This window comes from Chaetodon trifascialis, chromosome 5, assembly GCF_039877785.1.
Source record: "Chaetodon trifascialis isolate fChaTrf1 chromosome 5, fChaTrf1.hap1, whole genome shotgun sequence".
In the NCBI taxonomy this organism is placed as follows: Eukaryota; Metazoa; Chordata; class Actinopteri; order Chaetodontiformes; family Chaetodontidae; genus Chaetodon; species Chaetodon trifascialis.
Window position 1 is genome coordinate 11,256,927 of NC_092060.1, and position 20,128 is coordinate 11,277,054.

Consider the following 20,128-nt stretch of genomic DNA (forward strand, 5'->3'; position numbering starts at 1 on the left):
ATGGCAGAGTTTGGCAGAGTTTTTGGACAAAGCAATCCTTGGCTACTGCAGTCATTTGTCACATCAAAGTCGATGGAGAAAAGGGAATGCAGAATGAGGTAAACATGACCATTATAATGTATGTATACTGCCGCCTCTTGTAGGTTTGAATGGGCTCATTCTGAGCATATTAGCACATAGATCTGTCTATGAGGAAAAGAGGTCAAGCCTATAGAGCTCCGATAGCATAGGAAACCCTGTGTGAAATCAAGACACACAGTGTATGCTCGTTCACAAAGCCATAGAGAGTGCTCCAACATAACAAATGTGTGATATGATCACTAAAGCAACAATACAGGAAAAGCAAGGATGAGGAGAAAGAGGGAAAATGAATGAGATGGAGAAAGCAGGCATGAAAGGTGTGACAGAAGAGAAAAAGAGGACACAAAAAAGTGAGAGACAGAGACAGAATGAGTAGAGAAAGTAGATGATGTTGAGTGTTGTCCAGGCAGTAAGGCAGGCAGGTGGGTGGTGGATTCTCTGTGTGGTTTCCATCCCTGGGGGCAAAGCAGCAGAGGAGAATGTAGAGAGGCTCATTTAGATCCTTCTAAAAGGAAAGGCCAAAGCTTCTAGAGACTGCAATGACTGTGATAATGCCTGCTGCCTACAGGTGAACCTGCATGGACGACACACCCCTGGGACGTGCTGAATATAAGATGCAGAGAAGGACCGGAAGAGAGACAAGGAGATGTACAGTATGGGTGGAAGGATCAGAGAGACAGACGGGTGAAAGACTGCAGACAAACAAAGAGAGACTGCAGTAGGGGAACAGAGGTGTATGGTGCTTCAGTGCATTGCTCAGAGTGGCACATAAGAGTTTACACGCTTTTTTGGCTGTTGTTTTGCCTTTTTTATTTGATTGTGCAGCTGGAGAGAGACTGGAAAGGGGGAAAAGAGTGGGGATGACATGCAGCAAAGAGCTCTGGGTTGGAATCGAACCCAGGCTGCTGCGGTTAAGACACAGTCATATTTGTATTTATGTCAGAGACTTATCTGCTTAGCAGTGATCCACGCATTTTCAGACCAAACCAACCCGCTGAAAAGATATGTCGGGCAACTGATTTAAAATCACATATGTAAAACAAAGCGAACATGCAGGCGAAAAGCTCTCTGATATCTCTGGTTATATGTGATTGAAGCTTGTACCTTATTGAGATCACTAATGTATTCAAACATTTTGCTTTGTGGTGTTAAATAGTGAACACTTGTAATGAGCTTTCCAGGCTGCTGCATGTTATGGTGAGGAAAGAATGTGTTATTTGGCTGTGCTTATCCAAGCAGACTAGGTAATAAGTGTGTAATGGGGAATGAGCGGAGTTGAGATCCAATGAAAGCAGGGGGTCTGTTGGAATACACAACCAAACGCGCTTTATCAAAATCTGCAAGGAGCCGTTTGGGACGACTAGTGTTAAAACACTGAAAATCAACTGAAGGGAAAAAGGTTTTACCCAAAATTTGCACAGATTCAGAATTGTGAAACACAGCTTGCTGTAGTTGCATGATTTCCAATAGGGATTTTTAACATTATACAACATTGTACAATACAACAGCACTTCCTTATCAGCTCTATTCGGCGGATAATCAGACCAGATAGTTATTGAGTTTCACTTCATTCCCTTGGTCTGACATGTGTTCATGTTATCCAGTTAGAGAGTTGTGTATCTGTTCTGTTAACGTCATCTTCATTTGACATGGAAGCTGCAGTAGCGGTTGAAGGAGCAGTTAATTTAGAGTCCCCCTCCACTCAGAAACGTATTTTCTTCTTATTCCTACAGTTGAATGTTCGAGCTTCGTTGTGCAGTTTGACACTAGAGGGCTGTTTTCACATTCATGTTAAAGTTGAAAGTACTCAATGGAAGCACAATTCTAAAAGGTCAGCCGACCAGCATGATTTCTGAACTCACAATTAGTTTGGAAGCCAATTTTAGCCCAGCGATCAACTAACACTGATTTTTCAGTGACGTAGGCGAAATCTTGTGTCCGACAGCATTTTGGAAATGAAAAATAATGACATATTCAAAGATTCTGGAGTTTTAAATGAGGGAGACAGAGTCAATGTCATTTAAAGGATTTTAAAGGAGATAATTACATTTTTTCATCTTAATCTGAAACATGTCTGGAGGGGATTTTTTGCATTACGCCAGATCAAACAATTATGTTGATTTAAGAGCTGTTATCTCCATAAGTCGACAGACAACAACCTGTACACTACATCTGTTTTGATGTCAGCTTCACTTGTCACCATTTTCATTTGCTATTGTTTGTGAATGTGGAAGGCAGCTTGCTAACTGCCCCCTTTCCCCCTTTCTTAATCCCGCCTACTAAGCTCTGACTGGTTAACTGCTTCTCCAACATGGAGGAAACGGTCAATGGGCACAACACCAGACTTATTTGAATCCTGAAATGTAGAAACTAACCCAGTCAACCAATTAATGAAAATTTCTGAAATCTGAATAACATTTGAACACTTTAGCCTATTATACTATATCAGAGGTCAAATCTGTAGTATTATGTTGTTGTCTGTCTTTCATTCAGCTGTATAGTCAACATAATACTATATCATTAAGAAAATGCAGCACAGAGGACATAGAAAGAGAACAAGTTTGGCCATTCAAAACTGCCGGTACAGGATGATGTTGGAGGCAGAAGGAATACATTATCAGCATGTAGAGGTGGGACAGGCCTAAACAATCAGCTCCTCTCACCTCCTTTTAAAGCAGGAAACAGTTTCCTAATGGGCTGGGAGGTAAGTCCAGATTTGCAAAACACAAATGCAAAGCACTCCCAAAAAGACTCCAAACAGACTCCGAATATGGTTCCAAGGGGAGGTAATGTTCCTTTTTAAGTTGAATTTATGCTTCAGGAAACACTGGAACTCCAGTGAAGCTTTTCATGCATAATGATGTGCAGTAAGTAAGTTATTTTAGTGGGCAATGATATCTTTGGAGTAAGATCAAAACTACAGTGAGATGTAGCAGCAGAACTACTGTGCACACCCAGAAAAATAGTGAGAAAAGCAATACTTTCTTGAAGTGAAATATACCTAGAAATATATACCTATCTATATACCTATATATCAGAAACCTGTTCTCACAATGGAAAAGATTATTTTAATGATTGAAGAAAAGTGTTCACATTCCCACAGTTCCAAGAATCACATCCCAAGATCCTTGATTTGGCTCAGGGCACATCCTGAGGACATCTGCTATACTCCTAATAATTTGCACTGCATAACTCAATGCAATTGAACTTTCAGAATTACCAAAACACCCCACCACTTAAAAAATGTGCATTTGTGCCTAAGCACTGTTTGCACATGCAGGATAATGAAGCATAAGCAACAAAAATCATCAAAAGAAATGTCAGTGGAGTATATCTTGTTTCCAGCTACTGCAGGTGAGCCAATAAGATATGAAATATGAAACTCAGCAATAGTTTGTGTGAGCATATATACAGTATGTGTGTGTGTGTGTGTGTGTGTGTGTGTGTGTGTGTGTGTGTGTGTGTGTGTGTGTGTGTGTGTGTGTGTGTGTGTGTGCGCGCGCGTGCACATGAGAGCACTATGTGTTCCAGTTCCACCTGTGCATGACACACGTTTTTGCCTCACACGTGGATCTAATGACAGCTGTAAGGGCAAGTCAATATGTATTACTACACCACAGAACTGTAAATTGGTTGCGCTACACAGAACCATTAAAGCAAAACTGCCATCTGAGAATAGCTTTGGATGACTTTAAACTTCTCAACAATAAGCAGAAATGCTATGAAGGCACGTCTGACGGAAAGAGCAACAAGATTATAATTTAATCAAAGTCCATCACATTTTCTATTGTGGCTCCATCAGCACAGGAGTTGCTAATATTGCAGGCCTGTTCCGATCAAACCATTTGTGAGATATTTAATAAAACAACAAGGATATTATCAGAATTCATTTTCTCCTATGTCCAATTTTTGTAGTTACTGATGAAGAAAATAAAGTTTCTGTCTACACTCACCATCTTTCCTCTGATCTACAAGCTGTTCAAAAGAAGGACACATTGTATCAATCCCTCACTCTCTCATGTGGTAGTTACACAAATATTTGGTGGAAAGATGAAGAAAACTCTATTTATCTGCTGCTTCTCTCGCTGCGTTTTTCTCACTCTGACTCCTTTTCTTTCTCCCTTCCTCCAGCACTACTCCTCATCCCGTGGTGTCACAGTCCATATGGTGCTGCAACACTGTTGGTCTCCTGTGGCCACACTTCCCACGATGCATCTGTGGCTCCGGGCTTTCGAGGGAGCTGATAGGCTGAGAGGACTGTGGTATCGACCAGCCATCGCCTGGTGTGAGGTCAGCTCGGTGCAGCAGTGGAGTGTGTCCGAAGAGCACACACCGCTGACTTCCAGTCTTTCATCCATCCCGCCAATCGATCCTCCATTTTCTATCGTTACCTTTGCCTCCGCAGAACAAAGTATGCTCTTCTGTTGCACTCTTTTCTTTAAGAAAAAAATCTTCCCAGTTCGTGTGCCATTAAACATTTTCTTCTTTAAACTACTGTCAGATTGATCAATGTCTGTAAATGCTTGATACCACGCACAGCCAGACATGAAACCTTGACTGTAGGTCTACCTTTTCAAGCTACACACACACACACTCACGCATACACACACATGCACAAATATATATATATATATTATTATTTTTTATTTTTTGTGAGTGGGGTTTTACTGTTATTTGTCTCTCTTTTGCATTGTGTTGTATTGCTCTGAGCTCTCCTCCTCTCCTGTCTGTGTCCATGCAGAGAAAACAGAGCTTAGCAAAGATCAATCCCATTGAGTCTGACTCCTTTCACTAGCCAGGGATCAATACCGCCTGTTTCATGTCCCTCTGCAATATACACATGTGCGCACACACACACACACACACACACACACACACACACACACACACACACACACACACACACACACACACACACACACACACACACACACACACACACACACGTGTACAGAGACACACTCACTTTAAAGACATGCCTATGAGAGCAGGCCCACCCCTTTAGAGATGACCTATCGGCCTATCGGCTAACTTGCTCACCGGGGGATACAGAAGTTCATTATGACAGGCTTGCCAGTGCTAAAGGTCTGCTTTGGTCTTCTGCTGCAAAGTGCAGCATTTACACCATCTGATTACGTTAACAGCTTGCCTCAGAGGCCTCTCAAGAAACATGCAGTGGCTAAAAGTAATATAAATATAAGGAAAACATTTACATGTGTGACAGTGTGAGTGCTGAATGTGTGATAGCAGATGTTTAATGTAAGAATCACAAAACAGGACAGGAAGGCCTCTAAAAAAGTGTAGCCATGTTTGGCTCAAACATACATCCTGGCCAGGAAAATGAGTTGCTTACTGAAGCTGCACTGAGAGCAGAAATAATTGGTAAAAATTAACAGGAAATTGCCACATCCTTGAGCTTCTAATTTTTTTTTAATTTATTTTTTAACCTGCAATTGGCAGCTTTCATTGTCTGTAATATCTAGAAAGTATTTTATAACCCTGGAACCTTATTGCATCTCATAAACTCCTTTTTTCGACAAAGCTTGCAATAACATCTCCTCTGTGATTTATCATAATATAGAATGTATGTAATGTATATATAGCTTTGCCGAAAGTATGTTTATTTGCTTTCTTGACAAGAGTGACATGGAAAGATTGACAAGACAAAGCAGCCTGTAAGCTTAGCTTTGCACAAAGACGACAAGCAGGGGGAAACAGCTAGTTGAAAGAACATGTCACATTGCATTTGTGTAATCTATACAAAAAGTATAAAAAGAAAATGTGATGCTTCACAGAACACCCTCGAAAACCTTAATGTGTCATTTTAAAACTTTGGTTTTTATATGAATTAAACAAACAAGCTTACGTGTTTATTAAAGGGCTTTGGGGATGCTGCTAGGCACCCATTTTAAGTCTTTATGATAAGTTATGCTAACAAGTTGCTGGCAGTAGATACACAGCTAGCTGACAGACATGAGAGTGGTATCAATATTCTAATCTCAGTCTTGGCAGCAAAGAAAAATAAGCATATTTCCCAAAATGTTGAACTTTTCTTTTAGTCAGAAAATTGGCTTGATTTTTCATGTAATGTCTCCCATCCAGCACTTTATGGACCGAGCCCAAAACTACAGTGTAATAAAGCATTTGCAGGAAATGCTTTGCTCTACAAACCCACCTTGCCTGGAGTACTCATCAGCCTCGTGGTGAACCAGGTCAGTCACACAGCCGCCATAGTGCAGCCTCTGCTCATGGTCGAAGGCCTTGAGCGTCTCGCTGGAGCTGTAGGACTTCTGGGTAGGCACACGGCACTCATCTGCATCTAGGGAGGCGGTGTTATACTGCGAGTCTTTGGAGCAGCGACCCCTGGTCAGGGAGCGGTGTCTACGATCCTTCAGATCCATGCTGAGGTTGGATGTGCAGGGGTAGGGATGCAGGGAGAAGAGATGGAAGCAGAGGAGAAGGAGGAGGAGGAGGAGGAGGAGGAGGAGGAGATGGTGGGGGGGAGATGGAGGGGCCTCCTAGTGGGCCTCTGTAATGTCAGTCTCCACTTCAGTCACCTGGAAAACAGAGATAGAGAGAGTGGAAAAGACAGAAAGGGGTTGGTATACAATTAATGGATGCACTGCTGTGACTCACTCTTGCTTTGCACTCTATGGAGAATCTACACTGGAAGTAAGGTAAGAGGGAGTGCTGCGAATGGACATTTGAGCAACCAGGCACATATACAACGCATCAGAGTATTGATGCGGGATAAGTAAGGCTATTGTGGGGAGAAACGGAGCTGCCAGCACTGTGGTCCACAGAGAAAGACAACCATCGACCCCGCTGATGAAAAATGGTCAGCCAGGATTGAAATCTATGACATAAAAACAGAGAGTGACTCAAACACGGTGCAGCCATCCTAAACTCATGCTAGCGGTGCATAAATGCACACACTCAAAGGGAAAAAAAATGATGACAAGAAGTAGCAGAGAATTAAGAAACAAAGAAGTGGGTGGAAAGCAGCGAGGAAATACAGAGAGAATAATGGGAAAGAGACACAGATTATCTAGAGTGGAAAAAGGTAAAGGGCGAGAAAAAAAGAGAAGCAGCCGGATGCAACAGGAAGGATGGAAGAAGAGGAGAAATGACTTGAGGGCATTGCTAGTCTCTCCCTCATTATCAGAGTGAGAATGAATCCCTCTCCCTTAGAGGCTGTAAGGGATAATCAAACACAGGCAGACACAGATACACACGCACACACACAACATCACAACCACCCAGAAACAAACACACACACGTATACAGTATGAAGGTACCTGTTCTGGGATAACAGTGCTTGCCTTGACACAGCTTGTAACACAACTTCTACTACAGCTAAACATGCGCATCAAGACATCACTTCCTCTGCGTGGACGCCTGCTCTGTTCATTTCTGTTGTATCCCGACCAGCACAGTTTTCATCTATTCAAATCTTATACTTGTGGATGCAGATTATACAGTACATGATTATGATGCTAATACAGCATGATATGAGTGCAGCGGCCTTGAGCAACGCATTACATTAGCAGTGAAAGATCAGAATACAACAATACAACAACCAGCAGTAATTGACAGGAATGCTTCCAGCAGCTGCCTGTATGGGATATTTATGGTAATAAATAGGTCATCCGTGTTTCTATTGCTCCAGGCCGTGGAAAGTCTGGTCCACCCACTGCATTACAGCGTAGCATTGCATTTTCATCAAAATATCTCTCAGTCTGGACCGCATGTATTGATATCGGAGCGGGCAAGAGCATTTCTAAAGAACAGCCATCATTTGATTCAGGATATGTGATGTAACTAATCGCATGCTGGAACAGAAGAAGAATGAGAAGGGAGAAAAAGAGAGAGAAGGACTCACAGAATGTGAGTGAATCTATTCAATGAGGGCTCATTTTAAAATGCTTAGAAGGTAGTATTGAAAAATGCCCTGCTATGTCCATTGATTAACAGTAGGTATTAAGTCTCATAAAGAGCTCATTATGCTCCGGCATCCATCACGCAGGCTATTAGGAGTTCAACCTTAATGTGTTGGTACCTTGAATGGTGGGTGAGGAAACAGAGAGGGATACTGGCTTGGGAAATATGTGGACATCCTGACTGGCTTTACGCAAATGACGGGCAAACAAGGCTACCTGAGCGTGCGCTGCTGCTGTGTGTGTGCACTGTATACCTGTTGAGTGCATGTGACTGTGGTCAGGGTTATGATTATAGTTAAAAACTGTGGGAAATTCACTTTCTTTTCAAAAGCTAGATGAGAAGTTTGACACAGAGCTGGAGGAAAAGATGAGCAAAAAATCAGGGGAAACAGCTATCTTGGCTAGGCAAGATTAGATTAGATTAGATTAGATTTCAAGGCTGTGTGTCCCATCACGTCTCTCAGTAAGAATGGACATGTGCAAAGCAATCTAATGTAGAATTATATGATTTGGTGGACATCATGGAAATCAAGTTGCGATAATGTATGTACCCAACCTCCTCCATAGCTGTAATTTTTTTGTATGCTAACAATTACAATTATTTTAGGAAAACTGACAAATTAAAAAGGTCATGCACATTTCTAATAACTAATAACTTCCAACAATCAAATACTGCAGTAGATGCTCATTTTCCTTAAATATGGACGGTAAACCTCAGGAACACTATAGAGGACAGAGGCAAGAAATGAGAGATTGCATTGTTACAGAAGCCAGTGGAACAGCAACTGGCTGGGGACTGCACATTGTTCTGATGGCTCATTATTCCAAAATCCCAATAGTCTGAATTGACCTGCCCGATGTCCCTCTGATTGCCTAATTTTCATTCCGTTTTAAGGGTTAGATGATTGGTTAGGGTAAGAAAAATACGTTTGGGTTAGAGCCAATCAGAGGCAGAACAGGGGTGGGTCATCGCAGAATATGGGTGGGGAAAAAATGGAGGTGACACGCGGACTTTGGCTTTTTATTTTGCTTAAAAAAAAATAGTTATGGTACCGAAATCTTATCAATCCCTGCTTCCAGTCTTTATGCTAAGCTAGGCTAATTGCCTCCTGGCTCCAGCTCTGTATCTAATGCATGGATATGAGTGGTGCCAATATTCTGAACAAACTCTTGTAATGAAAGTGAATAATTCCCAAAATGTTGCACTGTTCCTTTTAAAGCAATGCCATAGCTTGCAAGTTGGTGTATATGGCTGGGGTTACAGATATTCATATAGTAACTCAGTATAGTGATATAGAATTAACAGACGTGTGTGTGTGTGTGTGTGTGTGTGTGTGTGTGTGTGTGTGGTAGGATCCAGGATTGGAGTAGTAGTTCGTAGGTATAATGTTACTTAAGCAGGAGGAGAAAGGACACAGAATGTGAGATAGATGGATGAGGTGGAGGAAGCCGAGGGGGTCAATCACACGATCTGGAACGCATATCAATCACATTCCACCCATGCAGGTGTTTTCCTCAAGGTCGCTGAAGCACACATGCACACACGCCAAACTTTTCCTTGTTAATTACTCTGGTGACAGTGGTCCAACCTCCCCTGATCATCACACTGAGGCGGATTGTCTCATTCATCAGAAGTATTACGACTTATTGTCATTCTGACCGGTCAGGCACACAGATACAACAAACAGACAGACAGACAAGCAGACGCACAACTACAAAACTGTGCAAACACCCACATGAGGCTGCAAGTAGCTGTGCTTCCATGACAGGCAAAAAAGGGTGGTTAGACGAAGGAGAAAAGAGACATGCGTGCGACCGTGAAGTGACCATGAAATCCAGGCAGAATGAGAAAAGTAATTGGAAGACGACAGGGAGGGTGGAGAATTCATTTTCGAAATTACAGAGGTGAAGTTTGGTACAGATAATGGCCTTTTCTCTGCAAATAAGAGCTTGGGAAGAAAATATGCAAAATGACACAATATAAATCCACTGTAACTAGAAATCACACCCAGTTAATAGGAAGCTAATGACATCGGTGGATTAGCGAGCATCAAACCGATGGTTTCCCAGTCAACCTGATCAACCTCTGAAAGTCTAAATACCGAAGAAAAGAAGGCCGCAATATAAACCGTGTTAACACAGATAAGGCCTTAAATTCAGATGCAGCCATTCAGGCTGTTCTCATTCCTGGGTGACGTAACACAAAAAAACAAAAAGTCCACATATTGAGGAGATTGGGGTGGATGAATGGGTAAAACATTTGACTTTCACTTCACTGACTTACGAAAGTCAAGCTGGACATATTTAAGGTATGTATGTAAGTTAACTTATGTAACGTAGTTAAGGCACACGTGACGAAGCAGTGTTTCAGCAGTAGGTGCATTCGTTCATCTATAGTTTGAAAATGCCTCAGTTAGGCCTGTTTTCAAATCTACCTGAAGAAAGTGTTGCAAAGACAACCGGCTATGGGAACCTGCTGATCGCAATCGACCCGGCTCAGCTGTGCATATTATTTATAGTTACATGTACAATGGCTGGATACCCAAAGACAATTAGCTGCAAAGATTCCACTAAGCCGCTGCTCTAATTTATCGGACAAATAAGCACGGTGGTGGTGTGTGAGTGCTAGTTTAGATGCTGTTAAGGGCCATCACACTGTGGGAGGCTTCCTGTGCAGATGACTCCTACTGCAGGTAACTAGGAGGAGGCTGAAGCAGGGCATGTTCGCTCTCTATATGATACAAACTATCCACACATTGTTTACTGACATTTGACACTCTGGACAAGACTGTACGATAGAGCTTTCACAATTACCGTTTTTTGTATATTCAGTATGTGCAGAACTGTGTGATACATGCTGTACTGCAACAGGGATGCAACTAACAATCAATCAACCTTTAATCTGCAGATTATTTTTTCACATAACTATTAATACATTGGTCTATACAGCAGAAAATAGAAAAAAAACAAAAACATTTCCTTTTTCCCACAGCTGAAAACAACATGTTCAAATGTCTTCTTTTGTCCGACCAACAGTCCAAATCCCAGACATTTTCCTTTCATTATCACCTAAGACCAGTGTTACAACTTTTACTACATTTCTCAGCAGCGTGGTTGACACGTCACTGTTTTCTGAATCAATTAGCTTTTCAGCACCTTAGCTCCTTAATTAATCAAGTAGTGCAGTCGCGTCCAAACAAGCTACATTTTCCCAACTCTGTCTGAGGCTCAAACACAGCAGAGCTTTCTGCTGCAGTCTGAAGTAAAACTGCAAGGATGAGTAAGTTACACGGACACGTATCTTCAGTCACGAAGCTTCATTCAATATTAAGTAACGGGTATCTTAGTGCACTACATATGCTAAGTATCTTGTCCAACACTGTACAAGACAAAGAAAAGCATCAAATCCTCACAAATGAGAAACTCTAACTTGAAAATGTGTAATTTTTGCTAGAAAAAAAAGACATATAAGATTAATTGATCATCAAAACTGATGGGAATTTTTTTCTCATCATTCAACTTATTGATTAATTGTTTAATCTCTGTGTACTTCATACCACTACCTGTTGTCTGTACCCATATGCATAGAATGAACAAACTTTTAGTAGACCTGAACTGGAAATGTTATTTATAATTTATTCTGTTAATTATCTTTATTGTATTTGCCATCTTTTGTATCTCTTATCTTATCTTATCTTATCTTATCTTATCTTATCTTATCTTATCTTATCTTATCTTATCTTATGGTTGGATAAAAGCAGCCTCTAAATCAGCCATTATCTGGCTCATTTAATTCAGTTGTAACCAAACCAAAAACAACAATCAGCCAACGAGACTGGTGGCTAAAAGCCTGATAAAACACAGCATGGAGCCTTTCCATCAGAAAATTAATCCACTCTTCCAACACTCTTTGTCAACAGGAGATGAAGTTCTTCATTTGGTGTCTTTTTTTCTCTCCCTCTCTATCTTTTTTTAATTTGAAAGGAATTTGAGTAGAAAAAGACGGCCTATTGAAAACACAAGGCCCTGGTATCACAAAAGACAACATTGTGGCTATAAAGCGTTTTGCTCTCAATTTTCTGCTGTTTTTGTGCCGCTGCTCAAATTAAGTTGTTTACACAGTTTGTTCACAAAGACAAAGAGAGGAAGACACAGAGTGACTGAGAGAAATAAAGGAGTAGACACTGAGAGAGTGGAGTACAGAGAGGTTGTGTGAGAATAAAGAGGAAAAACAAATTGTTATATGAGACTTGTACTCAATTACCCATCACCAAAAAACCTGCATGCATCTTCATTTCAAGACGACTGTCCAACTGGAGGTCCAAGACTAAAGAAAAGACTAAAATATTATACATACAGTTCATTAAAGCATCCAATTTCATGTGTAGACTTCCTTTACGAGCAGCTTATGCTTGATATCATATCTTTAAGTGTAAATCCTTATTATCCTTATGATGAATTTGTTATTTTCACCAGCGAAATCTTTTCTGGGGGTGCACACTGAATCAATGTAATTAGTTTAAACATTGTATAGTAATTAATAGCTTTTTCAACAAACATCTCATTATGTACAATACACTTTCGATTTCACTGTATGAATAACAAATGTAAGCTGTATACAGCAGATAGTGTGTGTGTGTGTGTGTGTGTGTGTGTGTGTGTGTGTGTGTGTGTGTGTGTGTGTGTGTCTAAAGAGAAGGCTCATGGGAGCTTCACTGTCAGGGGAAGAGCTGAGCATCCTGATTACTTCCTGTACTGAGATAGAAGTATGCGTGTGTGTATTAGCATAAATAAATATTCCTATATGTATCCACATCTATAAATGCACTATGACCTCTGTGATTCTATCTCTCTCTCTCTCACACACACACACACACACACACACACACACACACACACACACACACACACAAGCCTGCCTTCTCTGGGCTTTAGACAGGCTCTGACTGAGAGGCCTCTCACCATGAAGAGTCATTAATCATGTCTTCGATCTTGGGTGGCATTGCAAGTGCACGCATGCACGCAAAGACACACGCACACACACAAGCATGTGTACTTACACACACACAAGGAAAAAGGATGGCTGGGACTGCTTGCATGGCCCCAGTTCAACTGGAAACTGCAGCCCATTTCAGATCCAAGACGATTTGAGAGCCAACAGCTGAGGGGCGCGCAGGACAGGAAACATTTCATCACTTTCACTCCCACACACCTCGCCCCATTACCTCCAACACCTCTTTTAGCCAAATAGGAAAAAAACACTTGCTTATTAAGTGTGATCGGCCATGGTATTCACAAGTTGTGTCACTATTTGTACTTGCATGAGTACAAGCTGACATGATTTTTCATTGACACTGTCCTGATACTGATTCACTTGTGTTCACATGATCATTTCCATGACGTCACTGTTAAATTGCTGTGCATCTTCTGCATTTAAATGTCCCTCAATTCAGCCTCTGAATGCAGTGATGCTGTGCAGCCAGTGCTCATATCTCAGCTTTTAGCAAGTGATGCCGCAATAAGTCAGTGGTAGACTTAACAAATTAGGCCACCTTTCATCTGCACTGCCACACAACAATAAGGTCACTTAACAAAAATAACACAAGACATTTCCTTTGTAATGGTAACTCTGTTCAAGCCTCTGAAAGTTCAGACTGTACTGAAATAGAACAGAAACAAAAGAAAAAAGACATGAAGGCCAATAGTCGTTTTCCTCTTAGCCCTCTGAGTTTGTACTAAACGTTTGTTCTGTGCATTATTTGTCCTTTGCTGAGTATTTGAATCAGGGAGCATCCCCTGTGATCAGCCGGCCTCAATGCAGTAATTATGAAGTATTGCTGAGGTCATACAAGAGTATGGGATAAGAGTCATATATCCCAAGGTCTGCATATGTGACTCATAGCTGTGGTCCCTGCAGGGAATGAGATGGATGAAAGCTGCCATACTGATCAGGAACTGTGAAGAGACCTCATCCACCTTCCATTTTCTCCTCTATGTCTCTTCTCCTCTCATCCTCTCATTTGTCAGGATGGAAATGAATGGAGGAAACAATCCACCCTTCTCTCTTCCTTGCTCTCGGTGCCTGTGTAATCTCCACACTGGGCTGCAGAGTGCCACAGAGCCTCTGTTTATTAGACTAATCCTTAAATCCACATTCTGCAGGCCTCGCAAACGCTTCGCAAAGCTCTAATCTGACTCATGACTCAAAACAAAGGGATTAGAGACGACAAGGTCCCTCTCTCTGTCTCTCCGTGTCTGCCAGAGTGGGCTTGGGGTGACGCACACATGTGCTGTGAAACACACCAGCACTGTTGCATACTCTTGCCTGTCACACCCATATTTGCTAAAGAGTGATTGCTGCATGCAAATGCTCGCATACACACACACGCGCGCTTCCTGTGAACACAAGCTTGCTGTGAACAGGCAGGCAGTTAGAGCCAAGGTGCAAACAAAGTGGGTAATTACACATAGCTCACAAACTCAAGGGAGAAATGACGGACAAGATGAGAATGAGCTGTGGGAAGGAGACAGGGTGACAGCGGGGTGGATATAACCGGAATAACTAAACAAACCCGGCTTATAGACTCACACTGTCGCAAAACAACAGATGACTAGAATTTTTTTACACAGTGGCAGAGGTTGTCAGGAGTCCACTTTGCTGGCCTGTTACATTATACACACAAAATAAACCACAAACAAATCAATATTTGCCCAGCGTTTATGTGTATTAAAGGTCATTTACATCCACATCAGACTCTGGAACAACGTACGAATATGCTCCAAATTTACAGCCTAGTCGAGTCTCTCTACAATACCCGGACGCATTTTAGAAGGATGCCACAGTTGTGACAGGCGGACGATAAACTGCTTTTCATTCTCTCTGTGTTCTTCGTACAATTTGAGCCACAATTTTGTTTCCATTTCTCCTCAATATGGAAAATGAATAATGCAAAAAATTCAGTGTCGAGATTGTGTTCACTTGGTTGCTAAGGCTAATTTTATACTGCAATCTTTTAGTAACAGTGAGTCTGTTTCCCAAATGTGGCATGCCATAATGTTAACAAGTGGGCTCAGTTTATTTTCTGGTTACTTTCACACTCTTACCAGGTTGACTGTGTTGTGTCTTTGTGGGAAAGCCTTTAAAATACTTTCTTTTTTTTTCACACGCACAAATCTGGAACTCACAGCCAAGCAAAAATAGTGCCTCACAGCTCCATCGTGGGCATGTTAACATGATGCTAACATTACTGAAGACATGATTGAATCTTCTTTGCCAGCACTTGCAAGTTGTGGCCTGACTGACATCTATATACTGCCTTATAGACAGCTTAATGTGCCCCTTTCAGGTATTTACCTCCCTGTAGTGCACATTTGTATAAATCTTTTGCAACAGGGATCGTTGCCACAGCTTCTGCGTTACAATCTGCCATTGTTTGATCATTAGCTGATAAAGATCCAACCTAACACCTGCCAACAGAACTTCATTTAAGTAGGCTTCCCTGCCCTTGCTGCTACGAGTATGCATGCCAACAAGGCCAAATCCATCCTCTGAAACCGTCCTCCCATATTAGTGTTATTTCACCTACTGAGGGGAAAAAAAGCTATACTTTTTTTCTTATTGTTGTGGAGTTCATGCAGCTCGGTGATCTCAACAAATCTGTAGCTCAAATCAGCTTCAACTGGTACACCCAAGGTTTACTGTAGCATGCCAGACAATATTGTTTATTTGAAAGAAGTTGTATTTTCTCCTTCTCACGCTGCAACAATGAGGCGAGTGAGCGAGAAGGATTTGACCATAGTGTGACATCGTGGTATCATATTCTAAGGTTATGGAGCACATTCACGCTGGGCTGTGCATCTGACAGGAGTGTTAGCGCACGTGAAGGTCACGTGCAGTATAGAAAAGCATGGCCGTGTGCAGATGCATAATGTCGGCAGAGGGGTCACAGAGCCAAGCCACTTGTTCTTTTATTCAGTGAGGGAATTCCTGCTCCTCATTCAGCAGAATGACGCCCAGGCTGGGGTGTGTGTGTGTGTGTGTGTGTGTGTGTGTGTGTGTGTGTGGGTGGGGGATGAGGAGGGGGGCACTTTCACCTCTGCCCTTGGTACTAGCTGCAGCACAGAGAGTCAGGGCAAACTTTGCTGCGGTACTGCCAGTGAGTTATTAAAACAATCGAGTGCTGACAAGCCCTGCATTCTGTCGCCAAGGGAGAGGGCTAGGGCTTAATAACTCAGTGTCACGCCTTGACATTCTTACCATCTGTCTGGGTAAAATATTCAAATGTGCAATAAATGTCACTAGGGACAGACGGTGACACTGTCTAATTAACACTATGACAGAGGTGACACACTGAGGGCTTTGGCTGGCTTTTACTGTACAACATGCATCGCCTGTTTGTGTGCGTGTCTGTGCGTGTGCATGCCATAACTCTATGCAGAGGTGAAATGCTGAGGGACACTGTAGCTGTTTCTACTGCCATTCTGTCTCTTTAGAGTAAAGCCAGCTATTGTTTAACCAAACAGAAAAGTGTAGCACTAACACACACATTAAAAAGTGTAAATGACAGCAGCTATAGGGCTGTACAACCCTGGAGCAGTGAATAAATGCCAGAGAAGAGTCATTTCCTCAGGCTGAAATGTCAAATAGGGAGAGAGCAGGGAGGAGACTCGACTGCCAGCCATATATGGGTGTCTTACTTCAACCCAGGCACATACGTATAGATCAAAAACAAGCTGCAGTGAATCATTGCTGAACTTCAGAAGAACTAGTGTTGGTTGTCTGTTTTCCTCCGTGCCTCATCTATCCATACGCGGTGGAAACAATCTCCAGACATGGAGAATGTAAAATTGTCCATGATGATGTATTGAGCAGAATGAAAGCTGAGTGCATTTTAAATAAGCAGATGGACCTGAAACTTAGAAGCTGACTGAAAAACAAAACAAGTCCTCCATTTATGCTTTCAGTTTTTTCACAGAAGTGAAAGAACTTATACATGCAATTAGACTGTGAAGCCTGTATGGGATTTAGTTTACGTAGGTTTGACAAAATGTAAAAGCAGCGGCTCTGGAGCACTTAAACGTTTGCGCAATTAAAGGAGAAACGCAAGTATTTAACCACCATGACAACATCTAGAGAGCAATGCTGTCTCCAGGATGCAGTGCTTTTGTGTCTATGTGCTTTCAGGTATCTTTGAAAAAACATGCAATTTTGCAGGATGGTAAGAGCAGACAAGAATTAAGCATTAATTAATCTAGGTGGGTAAGCCTACTGACACTCTAGAGAACAGCACTTTCCTGAGCTCCCATTTTTCTAAATATGTGTTGCAAATATATGTGCAGGAACAAAACATAACTGTCTGGGAATCATTGCCATCTTTTGTGAAGCCACTTAAGCTTTCGTATTAGTTTCGTTTAAGTATATCCTATCAGGAAGCATCATTTGTGGAAGACGATCAAAAACAAGACATTCTCACAACGCTCACATTTGCGACTTCGCACTAAACACAAAGTAACCTATGGCTCAGGCGGATGATGTCACAGTACTGGACAAATTGAATTTCTGACCATCTGATCTGACGATGGCGTCAGATGAAAAGTCAGAGAAACACCAAAGTTATTATAATTCATCCTGAGGGGAACATGAATGTCTGCACCAAATTTCATGCCAATTCACCCAATAAATATAAGTGAATTGAGAAATTCCACTCAACCAAAAATGTCAAAGTGTAGCAGAGTAGAGCAGAACGTTAATGTCCCCTAGGTGCAATTTGTCTCACAGACAGCAGTCAAACTAAAAAAAAAACAAAACATGACACACAAAAAAGTACACTGTTTACCGCCAACGTCACTGTTGTCATTGCCACTTTTCAACAAAACCATCAAGCTAAAGGAAAGATTGATGGCACTATGAGAGCAATCCATCTAGTTGATGGGCAGTCTTTCAACAGTGTTTCAGTGAGTAAGTGAAAACTTGACTGGCTTAAGGTACTACAGGAAAAGTCAGAGTATCACCAAAACCATTAAGTGTTGGACTGACTGACTGACATGTGACTGACTGTCATCCCTAGAGTCACACCACTGACATGACTATGCAGGCTCATAGAAAGTTGTTCAGCGCATTTCATTAGGAATCACCAATTGTTGAACTATTAATGCTTTTGATACACCTTCATTCACCATAACTAATGCACATGTGTCCTGTGTGCCTGAGCTCGCTCATACTCAGTATAACATACCCTCTCGTCTTGTGTGATATCGCTCAAAAACATGTGGGCTGGCTGCTGCTGTGCAAGTTACTGTAGTAGTGCCACCAGTTCCTTTTCAGCTTGAAGATGAGCTTAGTTGTGATCCAATATTTTTATACTATAATCCTCTACAAATGGCACAGGGACACTTCATAATATTTCATCCATGTTCAAATTTGCACATTTTTGAACAACCTAATAAGAAAAAGAGTGTTACTATTATATGTTTTAATATCTAAAATCACATCAAAATACATCTGGGTATAAACCGTACTTTTATCTGCCAGAATGTTTTTTAACTTCGAGCACCAACAGTAACAAATACGTGGCTCTCCCACTCTCTGTGTGTCGCTCTCAGTCTGTGCTACTCTCACTTCCCTCTCTCTGTATTCTGTGAGAGGCTGTTGTATGAAGCACCTTTAATGGGTTTGTGAGGGATATATTGGACTTCAGTAGGAGATTTGACACACTGTGTGTGTGCGTGTGTGTGTACCTACAAGTGTGTGTGCTTTTTAGATTGTCATGTAGGGTCCCATATTACGGTGCTTTTCCACTTGTGTTACTGTGTGCACTCACACTCCAAAGCCATTAGATTCTATGCGAAATCCTGAAGCTGAGAACTTTGAAGCTGAGAGCGCCGCAATTGTCAGGCTGCTATCCTGCAGAGCACGTCTCTCTACTCTTGATCTTTGGTACAGTACCAATCTCGACTGCAGCTACAGTTGCACTTTCACATACAGATTTTGACTCTGTTACTTTATCTGTTCCCTGCAGCCCACACATGGGTGCCTCTGTCTTTGGAGGCATACATGGCACTGATATTTCAGAGCTACCACAGAGAAGTGCTAGCCCGCTTGAGTCCACACTGATTGCGTCTGCTGTACAGCGCATGCTTCTAATGCCATCAACTCATAGTCTTGAAGTGGTGTTTGTGCCTTCGGGGACCAATAGAAGACTGCTATGGCCACTCCAGTACCAATGACATAGCTGACTGGTCCCATTTAGCATGCTAGATTTAGCTTCATTAGAGAGGATGTGGCTGGGAAGGCACACAGAAGAAATGAAATGAGGGGTAAGAGGGGGAGATGGGAGAACAACAGCTAGGCTTTTGCAGGGGCCACTTTGCAGTAGAGCTGGACAAAAAGCCAGAGCCGTCTCATAAAAATACTTTATAAACCAGCCATATCCATAATGGCTACCCAATAGAGAGAGAGATGGATTAATGCAGCAGTCGGAGTTAAATTAAAAGGACACCACACTGGGTTAGAATGTGGCATGCATCGCTATCAGCAAGACGCTTTATACAGGTTTCCATGCTGTGCCTCAGGGTACAGTGAGTCAAAATGTGCCAAGATAAAGCATGTGGAAATGCATTTTCCAATAAAGAAGAAGAATTATGAGCACTTTATAAACTACTCATCTGAAAAGAATTATCTCTCATTTTATATCCAGTCAACAAAAAACACTGTATTTACTAGAAATAAGGACACCAACAATCTACCCACTGAGGTGAGATATATTTCAATGTGTTACACAATCCCTCATGCAGCAGTGGTTGATCTTTAAAACTACGTCTTGATTCAAGAAATGTCCCACTTTGGCATGACAGAAACAAATGAGCTATCACATCCAATTGGCAGATTTGTTTCACTTGTACTATGAAGAATAAGTCTGTAAAATTGATAATAAGAATAAATGGCTTGTCAAGATGGATTCTGTTTGCAGTGATGAGACAGGGTTGCGGCTGTCTGAGAGGTTATCTAGGATTGGTGGCAGCAGCGGGACTGTAGCTGAGCTGATATCTGACAAAATGACCAGAATAAAGAGGAATGGATGCTACAGGCTACCCCAAAGTCATACATC

General features: G+C 41.8%; 1 protein-coding gene across 1 annotated transcript in view; it reads right to left on the reverse strand.

Annotated features, from left to right (window-relative positions):
* tenm2a (teneurin transmembrane protein 2a) overlaps window positions 1–20,128 on the reverse strand; it is a 205,346-nt gene that overhangs the window by 148,183 nt on the left and 37,035 nt on the right. The window contains exon 2 of the mRNA XM_070962078.1: window positions 6,257–6,638. Coding sequence (XP_070818179.1) covers window positions 6,257–6,482 — 226 coding nt within the window. The 5' untranslated portion in view covers window positions 6,483–6,638. The remainder of the gene's footprint in view (window positions 1–6,256; window positions 6,639–20,128) is intronic.